Source organism: Schistocerca serialis, chromosome 6, assembly GCF_023864345.2.
Source record: "Schistocerca serialis cubense isolate TAMUIC-IGC-003099 chromosome 6, iqSchSeri2.2, whole genome shotgun sequence".
Classification (NCBI taxonomy): Eukaryota; Metazoa; Arthropoda; class Insecta; order Orthoptera; family Acrididae; genus Schistocerca; species Schistocerca serialis.
In genome coordinates, this window is record NC_064643.1 from 659,725,195 (window position 1) to 659,739,894 (window position 14,700).

Below are 14,700 nucleotides of genomic sequence, written 5' to 3' on the forward strand. Positions count from 1 at the left end.
CAAAGTTTCTGTGTGTACAAAATTGTGCTTCTGATGAACATCTCATTCGATGTGTCCCAGGTAATGAGCCTCGTGCCACTGTCGCATGAGTTCAAGCACACTATGTCTTCCGGTTGTTGAATGGATTAAGTATTCGCTCCCCACTTCAGGATTTCTATCACCAATAACTGTCCTGAAATTACACATACACTGAAGTAAACGTCATATCCATCATATTATGTAGTACACGTGAAGGTATCATGAATTACATTACTGCTAAAATTCCTAGTAAAATATCTGCAAATTTGAAAAGCCATGCCAGTAATAAGTTCTCACCTCTAACAGGTGTTACACAAGTGATTTCCCGTTTGATAATTCAGTCATTTATATACGCATGTTGTGTATTAGATAGACTAAAGGAGCTGACAGTTACAAAAACCTTAAACTGTTCTTATTGTTTAAGAATTTGGTCGACATTTATTAGCAAATTATTACTGCGCAGACACCACGTTTGTTCATTGAGTTTTGCATCCCGTTCAGTATTGACTGATTGTCGGTAGTACTAATTATTTGTCTGCGAAAACGAAAACTGCCATCCTCTATGTCGATAATTACTGTTGCCTCACAGATGATAAACGTTATAAAAAATTAATTTTACAATAAAAAGCAAAGTACAAATTTTCGCGAACATTGTTGTGTCACTATATGTAAATCATCTGGCACTTTACCTCAGATTTCTCAGAGTGTTTTGCATAAGACCGTTATTAATCAGTTAATATAGCAAGTACTGTGTGATCTTTGGGTTCCAAAATTTCTTTCTGAGTGGTCCAGACCTCGTCGGATGGCAACTCCACTGCATCCCGCTTTTCGTTGCGATTAGGAATGAGATGGTCTGTTGTACAAAATTGTGACTGGTGGAAATATGTGGGTTTATTGTGCTAAAACAGAGACCACACAGCAGTTAATAGAATGAATTCATAACGCTTAGCAAAACGAAAAATAAATAACTAAAATCCAAGCGGTGTCAGCCAGAATGGTTATGATTAATGCTTTTCGGACGGTAAAGAAACTTTGATTGTCGATTTGATGAGACATGTAAGAGCAATCAGTTCTGAAGCCTGTTGTGAGACATTATGATAACTGAACACACATTCAAAAACAGCTACTCTTGACAACGGGTTTCATGTTTTTGTACGATATCTTTCGGCAGCATTCTGCCTTGAAAGCTCAAGAACTGTGGCGTCAGTTCTAAAGAGAATTTTTGATCATCCCCTCAACAGTCCAGACACGGCTGCTAGTGGTTGCTCTTTCTTCATCCGCGTGAAGCAGCCGCTTGCTCTTAATGCTCCTACTCAGCCAAAGAATTTCTCATGGGTTAGCCGCAGTCTTAGACAGCATAATTTATGACGAGGGAAATTGTATACTCGTTAAGAGAAATGATTTAACTTTAATGGTGATTGTGATGAGAAATAATACAAATTTAAAGGTTTAAGATGAGTGTAAAATATTCGTCTTAACTCCTCCTGAATTTCATGTATAGCCAAAAGAAGGGTAGTTTCCAAACAGACGTTGTACTACCTGTACGTTGATAGGCACATAAGAGTTAAATTGGTGTTAGCGGAAATGACTGCAACCGTAAACTTTGTGATAAAAGATAATTTAGAATTGCTTTGATATTCTGAAGTATTGATTATTTAAAAGCATTTATTACGCAGAAGAAATGAAAGATGACAGGTTTTGAAAATTTAAGCTATATTCCTTTTTTATGGCTACTACTACATGCAGCCAGTCAAGAGTTAAATAAAGGGTGTAACGATTCTAAAATGTAAATATTAATATTTATTACGTTTCATAATTTAACTCCATTCTAGGTATAATGTGCCTACAACTTGGATTATTAATAGCAAACACAGTTTTCAAAAACGCTTTCAGGCATAATTATGCCATTGTCCAACTGTTTTAGGATATAGTGTTATGTTTTAGTTCTTAAAATGAGACGATCTGCATCGATCTACATCTACATCTATATCCATACTCCGCAAGCCACCTGACGGTGTGTGGTGGTGGGTACCTTGAGTACCTCTATCGGTTCTCCTTTCTATTCCAGTCTCGTATTGTTCGTGGATAGAAGGATAGTCGGTATGCCTCAGTGTGGGCTCTAATCTCTCTGATTTTATCCTTATAGTCTCTTCGCGAGATATACGTAGGAGGGAGCAATATACTGCTTGACTCTTCGGTGTAGGTATGTTCTCGAAACTTTGACAAAAGCCCGTACCGAGCTATTGAGCGTCTCTCCTGCAGAGTCTTCCATTGGAGTTTATCTATCATCTCCGTAACGCTTTCGCGATTACTAAATGATCCTGTAACGAAGCGTACTGCTCTCCGTTGGATCTTCTCTATATCTTCTATCAACCCTATCTGGTACGGATCCCACACTGCTGAGCAGTATTCAAGCAGTGGGCGAACAAGCGTACGGTAACCTACTTCCTTTGTTTTCGGATTGCATTTCCTTAGGATTCTTCCAATGAATCTCAGTCTGGCATCTGCTTTACCGACGATCAAAATTATATGATCATTCCATTTTAAATCACTCCTAATGCGTAGTCCCAGATAATTTATGGTATTAACTGCTTCCAGTTGCTGACCTGCTATTTTGTAGCTAAATGATAAAGGATCTATCTTTCTGTGTATTCGCAGCACATTACACTTGTCTACATTGAGATTCAATTGCCATTCCCTGCACCATGCGCCAATTCGCTGCAGATCCTCCTGCATTTCAGTACAATTTTCCATTGTTACAACCTCTCGATATACCACAGCATCATCTGCAAAAAGCCTCAGTGAACTTCCGATGTCATCCACCAGGTCATTTATGCATATTGTGAATAGCAACGGTCCTATAATACTCCCCTGCGGCACACCTGAAATCACTCTTACTTCGGAAGACTTCTCTCCATTGAGAATGATATGCTGCGTTCTGTTATCTAGGAACTCCTCAATCCAATCACACAATTGGTCTGATAGTCCATATGCTCTTACTTTGTTGATTAAACGACTGTGGGGAACTGTATCGAACGCCTTGCGGAAGTCAAGAAACACGGCATCTACCTGTGAACCCGTGTCTATGGCCCTCTGAGTCTCGTGGACGAATAGCGCGAGCTGGGTTTCACATGACCGTCTTTTTCGAAACCCATGCTGATTCCTACAGAGTAGATTTCTAGTCTCCAGAAAAGTCATTATACTCGAACACAATACGTGCTCCAAAATTCTACAACTGATCGACGTTAGAGATATAGGTCTATAGTTCTGCACATCTGTTCGACGTCCCTTCTTGAAAACGGGGACGACCTGTGTCCTTTTCCAATCCTTTGGAACGCTACGCTCTTCTAGAGACCTACGGTACACCGCTGCAAGAAGGGGGGCAAGTTCCTTCGCGTACTCTGTGTAAAATCGAACTGGTATCCCATCACGTCCAGAGGCCTTTCCTCTTTTGAGCGATTTTAATTGTTTCTCTATCCCTCTGTCGTCTATTTCGATATCTACCATTTTGTCATCTGTGCGACAATCTAGAGAAGGAACTACAGTGCAGTCTTCCTCTGTGAAATAGCTTTGGAAAAAGACATTTAGTATTTCGGCCTTTAGTCTGTCATCCTCTGTTTCAGTACCATTTTGGTCACAGAGTGTCTGGACATTTTGTTTTGATCCACCTACCGCTTTGACATAAGACCAAAATTTCTTAGGATTTTCTGACAAGTCAGTACATAGAACTTTACTTTCGAATTCATTGAACGCCTCTCGCATAGCCCTCCTCACACTACATTTCGCTTCGCGTAATTTTTGTTTGTCTGCAAGGCTTTGGCTATGTTTATGTTTGCTGTGAAGTTCCCTTTACTTCCGCAGCAGTTTTCTAACTCGGTTGTTGTACCACGGTGGTTCTTTTCCATCTCTTACGATCTAGCTTTGCACATACTCATCTAACGCATAATGTACGATGGTTTTGAACTTTGTCCACCGATCCTCAACACTATCTGTACTTGAGACAAAACTTTTGTGTTGAGCCAAGAGGTATTCTGAAATCTGCTTTTTGTCACTTTTTCTAAACAGAAAAATCTTCCTACCCTTCTTAATACTTCTATTTACGGCTGAAATCATCGTTGCCGTAACCGCGTTATGATTGCTGATTCCCTGTCCTGCGTTAACTTTTTCAAATAGTTCGGGTCTGTTTGTCACCGATTGGTGAATAAACGAACAAAAAATTCTATCGTTTGAAAACTCACAGAACATAATCCTGATTTAGAGGATACGAGTGAAAAATATACAGTGGTAGTGGGTGTCTTTTGAACTTCCAGACGGGTTAACAAAATACAAAAATAAAATGAAAAACGACAGCTGCTTTCGTAATGAACCTTAGGTCAGTAAAGAAGTAAAAGATAAGGAGTTAATTTACTTTATTTATTTTCAATTTATACACATATTATCTACTGTATTAACGGTTATTCAGTATGAACAGCATTGTGCAGAACTCTCCAATACTGAAAACAAAAATAGCACTGATTTGGGAAAAAAATACACTGGGTGGGAGAAAAAGAATGTGGAAGGAGGAAAGAGAAATAAAGGAGAAAGCACACAGATAGAAAATCATACGACAATAAGTATACTGAACGTTGGTTGTCTCCTACATAAATGCCAGAAATTAGAGCGGGTCCGTGATCAGTGAAGCAGTAAAGCACCTCCCCTTCTGTAGCTGCAGCGGTGCGGCGGAAAAAGCCACGGAGGTACTTTTCAAACAGATGCCACAGCGCCCTCTTCTTCACGGTGTCCAGATTCGTTCAGTTGCCGGAGTACAGCGAAAAACGAGTAGGACGCATTCAGCAGCTGCAACATCGTCAAATGCGTTTGATATTAACGTTTCTGGGAATCGTGTACACTGAACGTATTGGACGTGAGCTTGTAGAGTATTGATCACAGTGTTCTATGGCATGTCACTTCAGATTCCTTCATTTAATGGACACCAACATGTCCGAATTACAGTAATTTCTATGAAAGAGACGGTATTCACAGAAATGCGCCAGTTTCAATTTATATTCGAGTGCTGCTGATGGAATGACAGCGGGAAAAGCATGAGCGGCAGTGGCGCCAATACTCGTAGTCTAATGTACAATTAACTGAGAATTCCCGTGTAATAAGGCCAGGTAGCGTTGTAGCATCTAAACGCTTCACTCGACAGCTTTGACCCTTGAAGCACTTACTGCATTTCATTCACGGAATTTTAATCCTTCCGTTTTGCCAGCAGAAGCATTCGCCCTCCACCCACTCATAAAACGTCCAAAAAACCGAAACTCGACAGCGCAGAATTTAGCTCCATTCACGTATCACAACGTCCATTAGTGCCATCGGAGAGTTATAGTAGGTGGCCACTTTATTAGGGATACAGCTGATATTCGTGTAATTTGTAGTTTAAGACAACACTGTGATCAAACTAAGTGATTTTGAAAGGGTCATTTTATTTTGAGATTGCTGCTGATGTGATGATTATTGCTTGCGGCAAGCAGCAACACTAGGAACAAGCGACATTTGTCAGTTAGGTGATGCTTCTTCTCGTTCGCTTATTGTTCTTTAAAAAGTACGTTTTACTGTATCGTTGTTTTTAATACTGCCTATTTGTATTTCACTAGTTCTTGTATCTAAAGTAATCAAAGAGAAATTAATGCTTCTCATTACAGGACTTTTACCAACAAGGAGAGATCCCCAGCGCTGCTATCGAGTTTTCGAAACTATCTGTCCGGTGACGTAAGATATGATCCTAGGTATCACACACTGCAAACATTAACTCAGGTGAACCCTTGTTTGCGAGTAATTGACGAAAACCAATTCGGAATTTAGTGTGATACTCGATAGCGCTGAAAAAGTTATTGTATATAGTCTGCTTGCTTGGTATAATGAGTAAGATATCAGTTTCTCAGGCAGGAGATTGTGCGTTCGAATCCTGTCAGCTATAATAACCTTTCCCGTTTTCAAATCTTTATTAAAATGACTGGTCATTATTTTTATTCAATTAATTTGTTTAAGTGTAATTTTGTAATTCCATTCCTTTGTCACACAGTTTTAACCATAATATCCACATCTTTATCTTTCTATCATTCTACTCCACTTGAAATTTTTGTTCATGTATTTGTAATTAATTTTATATATTAATTTAGATTTAATTTGTTTTGTTTTAGCACGCTGTTTTCTCGTTCAAATTATTACGTTATTTTTATATATTTATCATTTCGCTTGAATTTCGTTTGTATTATAAACGCGTCTTTCATTTAAATTTTCATCTGCTTTATTTTGTCGATAGTGCAGTAGTTCTTTAGGTTATGTTTTAAATGTTTCTCTGACGATAACCGTGCAACAAAATTGCATATCTGGTAGTAAAAATACTTTTTTCACGTCACTGCACAAATATAAAGAAATCATTTCGCCTTTGGTTTTTTAACTGTTAGATCTAAATTTTAAAATAATTGAATATTATAACCGATAAATACAATTAAATTCTTATTCACAAAAATTCCGACTGGAAAAAGGCTGGTATAAGGAAAGAAAATGTAAAGGCGTGTATAGAGAGCATGCTGTAACGCATAGAAACTCTTACTGCAGCAAAGGGTGGCATCACTAAATATTGGAATTGGTTTTATAAGATTTTTTTCAGCTGCAGTATTACTTCTGCGAAAACTGAAAAATATTTTTGCCTAAATTTTTTGTTTTTTTTTAATGATCCAAATACAATATGGATACAAATAAAAAACACGTAAGAGATCTGCAACCAATCATTTGTTAGAGGAATCCAGTTAAAGTAGAACATACAAAAATATGTGACTGTCCATAATATTATGGTCAACTAGTGTACAATCAATGTTTCTAATGATTAATATCAGAAATTAAAAACTGTGTAGCACTAGGTATAATTTCAGGCGTTGTTTAATAGTGAACAGCACTTTCAGTACATGATTACTGAAGACATCTCAAAAGCTACCGATTTCTCAGAATGAAAGGCCACAATCCAAATTCTCTCACCATATTCATAAGCAGTATAATACACAAAAATGCCTTTTTCACTACGGCAGATATATAACTTCAGAATTATCAATTGGAGCCATTAATTCCAAAACAGGACAAGGCGGCTTTGCAGCTCTACACGAGCTGCTGGGATATGTGTATTCATCCAACGCAGTGAAAATCATGAATAATCAGAACTGCACAAAATTCTCAAATTACGTACATTTACGTAGCCAATGATTTTCATGATAGCACAGATCCATGAAATTGTGCCCATCTCATTATCAGTACAGGTGCTGCATTTCATGCACTTAGCATTAGAAACGGCACATATTCGGGCTAATCCGTTCGCAGGCCGTTGCTCGCTGACGGAAAACAGGCTGTAACTATAACAGCATGTGTATTGCTGGCATTCAACTGGTGTTCTTCCAACAAAAGTAGTGATTCTTTTTCAGGCAGTATTAGTGTGAATGCCTGTAACAGTAGTGCAGAAGACGAATCTATTCGAAAGCGAAAACCAAATCCGAAGTCCTGCAAGAGGAACCTCGTTAAGCAAAAGTGCATTTCAGGCTGGCCTTATGCAAATTCATGGGGGAATCCTAAGTCACAACGAATTGTTGGCAAAGACTGCATGGAGATTTTGAGTTCAGTAGAGCTGTTGTTTTGTGTCGTGTCACGATATATTATCAAGCCAAACTCTATTTAGGTTCATTATTTCCTAAGACACAGCTTCAGATCTGATAGTCATCAGCGACAGTACCTGTGACCTTTCGTTTCAGATGCAAGTGCAAGGCATGGCGAATATACCTTCAGCTTCGAATAAGTTTCTGGTTGCCCAATTTAACGTCATGAATTCCAAGAATGACCCTCTCGAGGTGACACTGCGGGCGAGAGGGTTTGCGTGTTTCAGCGACGCAGAGGCTTACACCGGCGGCAGGAAGCTACTGGCAACGTGTCCCATGTCGGACAGGACTCCTGCAGAGGATCCCGACAAGGAGTATCTCACAACCTCCCATCTTTTCCTTTGTCCAATCCTGTGTTTTCCTCTTTGGACATGGTGACGCAGCGTATGGGGGACACGTAGTCATAGTGAAGGAGTAGATCCAGGGGAAATATCTCTGTCCTCGAGGTTGGGGGTACGGCGGGAGTTTGTCATTCCACCCCAGTAAAAGCATGTTTTGCAAAGTTTCCCAAAACCAATAGAAAAATCATGACGGATTAAAAGGCATCGACTGTGGTTAAGAAAAAGGACTGTGATTTGTGGAGCCCGAAACGTACAGAGGTTAGGAGGAAAAATTGAGAATATAATAAAGGAAATGGAAGCACTGAAAATGGATATCCTGGTAAAGACAGAAACGAAGAAGGAAGCATCACTGCGACATGTCATTGGAGACTCTATTCTGTTTTGGTCAGGAAAAAACTGAAAGAACAAAATCAGGAGTAAATGGAAACAAGGAATATAGTTAATTGAAAAAGAGTTGATGAAAGGATAATCAGTGTAACAAAAAAAATATTCATGGAATTAAACTAGAACTACTTTAGGTATGTGCCTGACGAGCAGAAGTGGGATTTCTTCAGTTACTTACTTAAGTTATTGACGAATATCCAGATGGACCTTAATTGTGAACAATGGACGGACTGCAAAAAGGTTAAATGATGATTTAGTAGGACAGTGGGGAGAGGATGCAGAAAACAGTGACGAAAGGACGTTGATTAATTTCTGTATGGTTCAGTTCAGTACTGTCATCAATGGCCAATTCCAGAATAGAGGAACACGTAAGTACACCTGGGTCAGTCAGTCAAGGAACCTAATATCAATTACTTACTACGTAGGAAGATGTAAGAGTAAAAACGTGAACAGAGTGCGGCTTGGATCAGTGTGGTTCCGATAATTCTGTAGTTACTTTAAAACTTACTTTCCCGATTAAGACCAGGATGAAAGTGGAGGAGAAAAAAGAGTATGTTGTAAGTATAACTACAGAGGACCAAAAATACAGGATATATCTGCTACAAGAAAAAGTGTGAAAAGTCTGAATCAGTAAAAATTAAATCTGAGATTGGATGCAGTGGTGGAGGACTGGAGTGTTAACAAGCTATACATTTCCCTGAAGGAGTCAGTTAACAAATTAGCGGAGAGTGAGAACTGAATAGATAACCACGGAGTTGCTGGGGGTGGTTGAGAAAAAAAAGGTGCTATATTGTATATGGTTAAGCTCGGGGAGTGAATAGGACTAGAATAGCGATCTACACATTCTGAAATACGGAAATAGTCTAGAAGAAAATTACTTCATACGAAAGGCTATAGTGGAAGCGAAAAATGTAATAAAGGAAAACACAACACTTTGTAACAACACATTATTTACAGCTCTGAGAGAACTGATCCAGGACACAGAACAGAAAGAACACACACGTAAAAGAACCACGTCCCTATCACACACAGAGACATAAATAAGGAACAGAAGTCGTCAGTACTCCCGCTACAGTTTTCATAGCCTTCTCGCAACACGCGATATATCTCTCGCGACACACGCGAACAAAAACGTGGCGTTATGTTCTGGATCATAAACAAAATGCGAAACCCCAAGCGTATAAAGCTGACATGCGTAAGTCCACCTTTTAGTATTTATTTAGAAACAGCCGCTCACATAGCTGCGGATGGCATGATGTACGCAGAGAAAAATCTGCAACAGAATAAGCACATAAAACATGTCACTAGCAGCGACAACAATTCTTAAAAAACGTGTCATAAAAACAATAAATAAGGTAATATGAAAGTACCAACAGAATACTATAATTCAAAAGCCAAATGTAAAAATTAAATAATGTGTTACAGTGGTAGTATAAATATGCTATTTTCTGCATGTTTTAGATTTAAAGAAGTCACTGATGATGTCGATATTTTATCACCGAAACTAGTTTGGGGAGTAGATAAGTAAACAAATAAAAGAGCGTTACGTACAAAGGCGGACTCACAATTCCCATACTGTTATTTTTCTATGCAAGGAAGAGATTCATCGTAAAGTTACTAGAACAGGTACAAGTTATATAAAAAAGAGGTCTATGAAATTAAATACAAAGTCTAAGGAACAAGAACGGAAAATAGTATGTGGGGAAATAGCATTCGCCTGATTAAAGGAGAAGGGCAGAGACATTGAGGATGATAAGAAAGAAGAAATGGCTAGAAACTCTACAACCACAATACAGCCTATGTACTAGACAGTAGAAAATGCGCTCTGAAGAACTTCTAATCGAAAAAAGACGAGGTCACGTGATAGGAGTCTACAACAAAAGCAGTGCATCCGGTAATATATAATCTATATTAGAGGAGGAGATAAAGAGAAACTGAAAAGGGCAGGAATTGGAAAGGCAAGTGGACTGGGTGAAGTTGTGATGGAATAGTGGAAGTATGGGAAACCTCAAATGGTGAGACTTCTCTGTAAATTGTTCAGTCAGATTGTGGAGGGGTAGGAAATACGGCGTATCATACATATCTGCTATATACAGAAAAGGAAACAAGAAGCACCGAAATAATTATAGTGCAATTAGTGTTATGGTTTCTTTCAGCAAACTTCTTAGCTCTCTACTGAAAAACGGGTTGGAGAACAAGGCCGAGGGAAAGATGCTAGAGATACAGGCAGGTTTTACAGTTAAACGATTTGTCATATTTTTAGCCTTAGACAAATAAGTGAGAAGCTATGTTCTGACGGTCAGGAAGTACACCTAAAACTAGTGGCTTTAGACAAAGCGTATGATTCCGTACCCATCAACGGACTACGGGAAACGATGAAGTACATAGGTCTATAAGCACTAGGGATATCCCTAACTAGAGAAATATGTCACCAATAAAATGCAGCAGTTAAACTAGGGAGAGGGTTTGGCTCTGAGCACTATGGGACTCAACTGCTGCGGTCATTAGTCAGCTAGAACTTAGAACTAGTTAAACCTAACTAACCTAAGGACATCACAAACATCCATGCCCGAGGCAGGATTCGAACCTGCGACCGTAGCGGTCTTGCGGTTCCAGACTGCAGCGCCTTTAACCGCACGGCCACTTCGGCCGGCGGAGAAGGTTTAGTGAGACGTTCCAAACATCGAAAAGGACTTACACAGGGCTGCAGTATGTCGCCGACCCCGCTTAAAGTATATATGCAGTGTGTATTGGAACGGTGGAATCAGTCATGCGAAGGTATGCGATCTCCTTTCCAGAATGGTACTCATCTACGTATTGTTATTTGCCAATGATCAGGCTCTGATAGCAAAAAGTAGAAATGATGTCAAATTTATGACAAAGAAGTCAATGGAAGCACTTGAACGAGGAAGGTTTAGAAAAATTATGGGTAAAACCGAATATCTAATAGTGGGAGGAGATGGAAGGGGTTTAGTACTGCCGCAAGGAACTATTTAAGCTGTAAAGCAGAGTAAATATGAGCGATTAACCATTCGTCGGAAAGCTGTGAAGCAGATGTGGAACGCAGGATCCAGCAGGCCAGAGAAGCAATGAAAATGCGAAATAGAGTTCTGTGGAGCCGAGCAATATCTAAAGAAACAAAGAAGACGGTTCTTTAAACAGTTGCTTGAAATATACAAACATACGCTGCCAAAGAATGGACCCTGAGGGAACGGCAGAGAAGGCCAATGCAGGCACTGGAGATGGACGGAACATGAAGGGCAGTGAGGATGTCCAGATCAGAGCAGAGGGGAAATAAGGAAATTAGGGAGATAATGAATACAGAACAACCTGCCGTGCACAGAATTGAGAATAGAGCACTTCAATGGTATGGACATGTAAGGAGAATGGAGGAAGGATGAATGCGAAAAACAATCCTAGGATAAAGAAGGAAGCGTGGACGGCTGAGATTAACAGTGATATCTGGAATAATTGGAAGTATGAGGAAGACAGATCAGAACAGGAAGACTGCCATGATCGTAAAAGCTGGCGAATGGGTAAACAGGGCAACAGCTGAGGCGTGGAAGAGTCCTTAAAAGTAAAAATAAGTGAGAGTTCCAAGAACGCACGAGATACGTATCTCTTAGGTTTCATAGTAGTTTCTATGCCAGGAAGAAAGAGGCAGCGGTTGAAAGAATCACGTATAATACCCTATAAAAGAAATTTAACGAATTGCGTAGGTCAGGGTAGCTGTTGCGTTAGTGGTTGTGGTAAAGAGCCTTCGAAGAAATATCTAAGGGAGTTGTCATGGCGTCAAAAACTTGAAGCGGACTTCCGTCATTTTAGATGCCCCAAAACTTTACCTTTAGGTCTCATTATTCGGTCCAGAACAGCCAGAACAGGAAACTCATAATACACTGAGGTCACGCAGAGATTCAGGTAAAATTTCCGATCAGAAATGGCATGACACAACATTGAGCACGCTTCACCAGGTAAACGGAAAATATATGTATAAAATACAGATTTCCTACATGAAAGCAAATGAATATTAAATCAATAAAATGACAGCTGTGTGCGGTGATGTGCTTCATTGCTTGAAATATTAGGAAGGGGAAGTTTCCTCTGGTAAACCATTCAGATTGCTTTTTTAATCACGGATCTTCTAGACTTCTAACGTCGGAAACTTTTAATCTCGTAAAACTTAACTGCTTTCATCGCACGTAGTTCACTTTAATTTTGTTGATGTTGTTTCAGCTCTTTCTAGGTTTATACCTGAGTTGAACACTATAACTGTTTATCAGTAGATCAAGTTTAGAATGGTGGGCTCTAAATTTGTCATACATTGAACACGTTCGGTTCTCGGGTACCCAAATTTTATGTAGTAGTTAGTCACAAAAATCAGTTAGTGCTGTTCGTATAACACGAGGTCTGGAGAATTTTTCTCTGAATGTAACAGCTGTAAGCCCACCCGGTTAGCCGTGGGGTCTAACGCACTTCTTCACTTCTTTCCGGGCGGGAAGGCGTCTGTCCCCGTTACGAATCCGTCCGGAGGGTTAGTGTCGAAGTCCGGTGTGCCGGTCAGTCTGTGGATGACTTTTAAGGCGGTTTTCCATCTGCATCGGCGAATGCGAGCTAGTTCTCCTTATTCCGCCTCAGTTACACTATGTCGGCGGCTGCTGCGCAAACACTATCTCCAAGTACGCACTACACCATAATTATTCTACCACGCAAACATTTGGGGTTACACTGGTATGGTGTGAGACGGGGTGGGGCGTGGGGGGGGGGGGGGGGGGGGAGGAAGGTGCACTGGGGACCGAACAGCACAACAACCCTGGGTTCGGTGTGGGGCGGCGGTGGGGTGAGTGGAATGCTGTAGCCTGTTGTGGGGTTGTGAACCACAGAAGGCTACGGCAGGGACGAAGCCTCTCCGTCCTCTCTAGGTCCCCAGTTTTAACAATACAGTACAACAGCGGTAACTTTCGAATATTAAGTTCTTCTGGTAAATGTAAACGTTTGGTGTCGTGACTGCTACAATGGGATCTGTAGCCTCTTGGTGACTGTATATTTTGGTGCAAATTAGATAAGATCTCTCCTTTATGTTTATTTGTGTTTTCCTCTGGTCTCCACATGTACTTTCATTTTAGTAGCCAATGCCTTTTTAAAGGTAATAAGACGTCTGTTGGTGATGTCATGGACTGCCAAGAATGCTGGCTGACACACCTGAACATCCTGATTCGTTCGTCTCTATCAATATATACCTCGCAGGCACAGGAGAAATCACGACATGCAGCTTCGTCAGGACGTTTGCTTGGTCTTCTCTGCGTCAAAGGATTTACACTCATAAGTCCTGACAGGTGAGTTTTTTGTATCGCAGCAAGTCATGTGGTTGAATTCCTTCACTAATCTATACCTTTCTATAAATGGATTGTGAAAAGATTTCAGTCACATGCACTTTCGTCATCCTTACAGTGACCCGTGGCCTATAATCTCTATAAAGAATCAACAATACGCCGCTACACCTTTTATTTCCCATGTACTCTGCATAGGGTAGCAATGTCCATCTCCAATCTCCGACATTTCTGATGTCTTCATTTCACTTAAGTAATAGCTTTGGGTTTTTCTCGGTAACTGTGATGACTGTTTCTGCTCAACATAGCGAGAAAAATTCCTTTCCCCGCCTACTTTGAACGCACAAAGTGGCGCAATTTTATATCGACTTTTGCGGCAAGACTCACCGGAGGAGAAACACCCCTCTGAAGATGTCCAGCGAAGCACTGGACGAAACGTTAGGAGCTGAAGAGTTTCATGGACCACGACCTTACATCCCGCAAGGTTTACCAGAAGATATGTCATCCGGTCGTGAAAGCCTTCATACTATGACTTTTGCTAAGCCGTGTAAAAGTCCAAACTTTGTGTGAGTAACCCGCAAGTATTGTTGGAACGCCAGTAATATCAAGCTCCAGGATGATAAAGCGAGACATGAAAGGAAAAATAGAAAGCTCTTAGTAGAAAATGTATCTTGATCGTTTGTATCAGCATGCAATTAGCCTTGATCGTTTATCTCAAATAAACAAACCTTAGCACAGACGACGGTTCAATCCCGCGTCCGGCCATCCTGATTTAGGTTTTCCGTGATTTCCCTAAATCGCTCCAGGCAAATGCCGGGATGGTTCCTTTCAAAGGGCACAGCCGACTTCCTTCCCCGTCCTTCCATAATCCGATGAGACCGATGACCTCGCTGTCTGGTCTCCTTCCCCGAAACAACCAACCAACCAACCTTAGCACAGATTTTG

General features: G+C 40.3%; 1 protein-coding gene across 1 annotated transcript in view; it reads right to left on the bottom strand.

Annotated features, from left to right (window-relative positions):
- Positions 1–4,546: 4,546 nt before the first annotated feature.
- The window catches only part of LOC126485020 (odorant receptor Or2-like), a 161,173-nt gene continuing 151,019 nt past the window's right edge, over positions 4,547–14,700 (bottom strand). Inside the window, exon 8 of the mRNA XM_050108624.1 lies at positions 4,547–4,854. Within this exon, the coding sequence (XP_049964581.1) occupies positions 4,762–4,854 (93 nt within the window). The 3' untranslated portion in view covers positions 4,547–4,761. The remainder of the gene's footprint in view (positions 4,855–14,700) is intronic.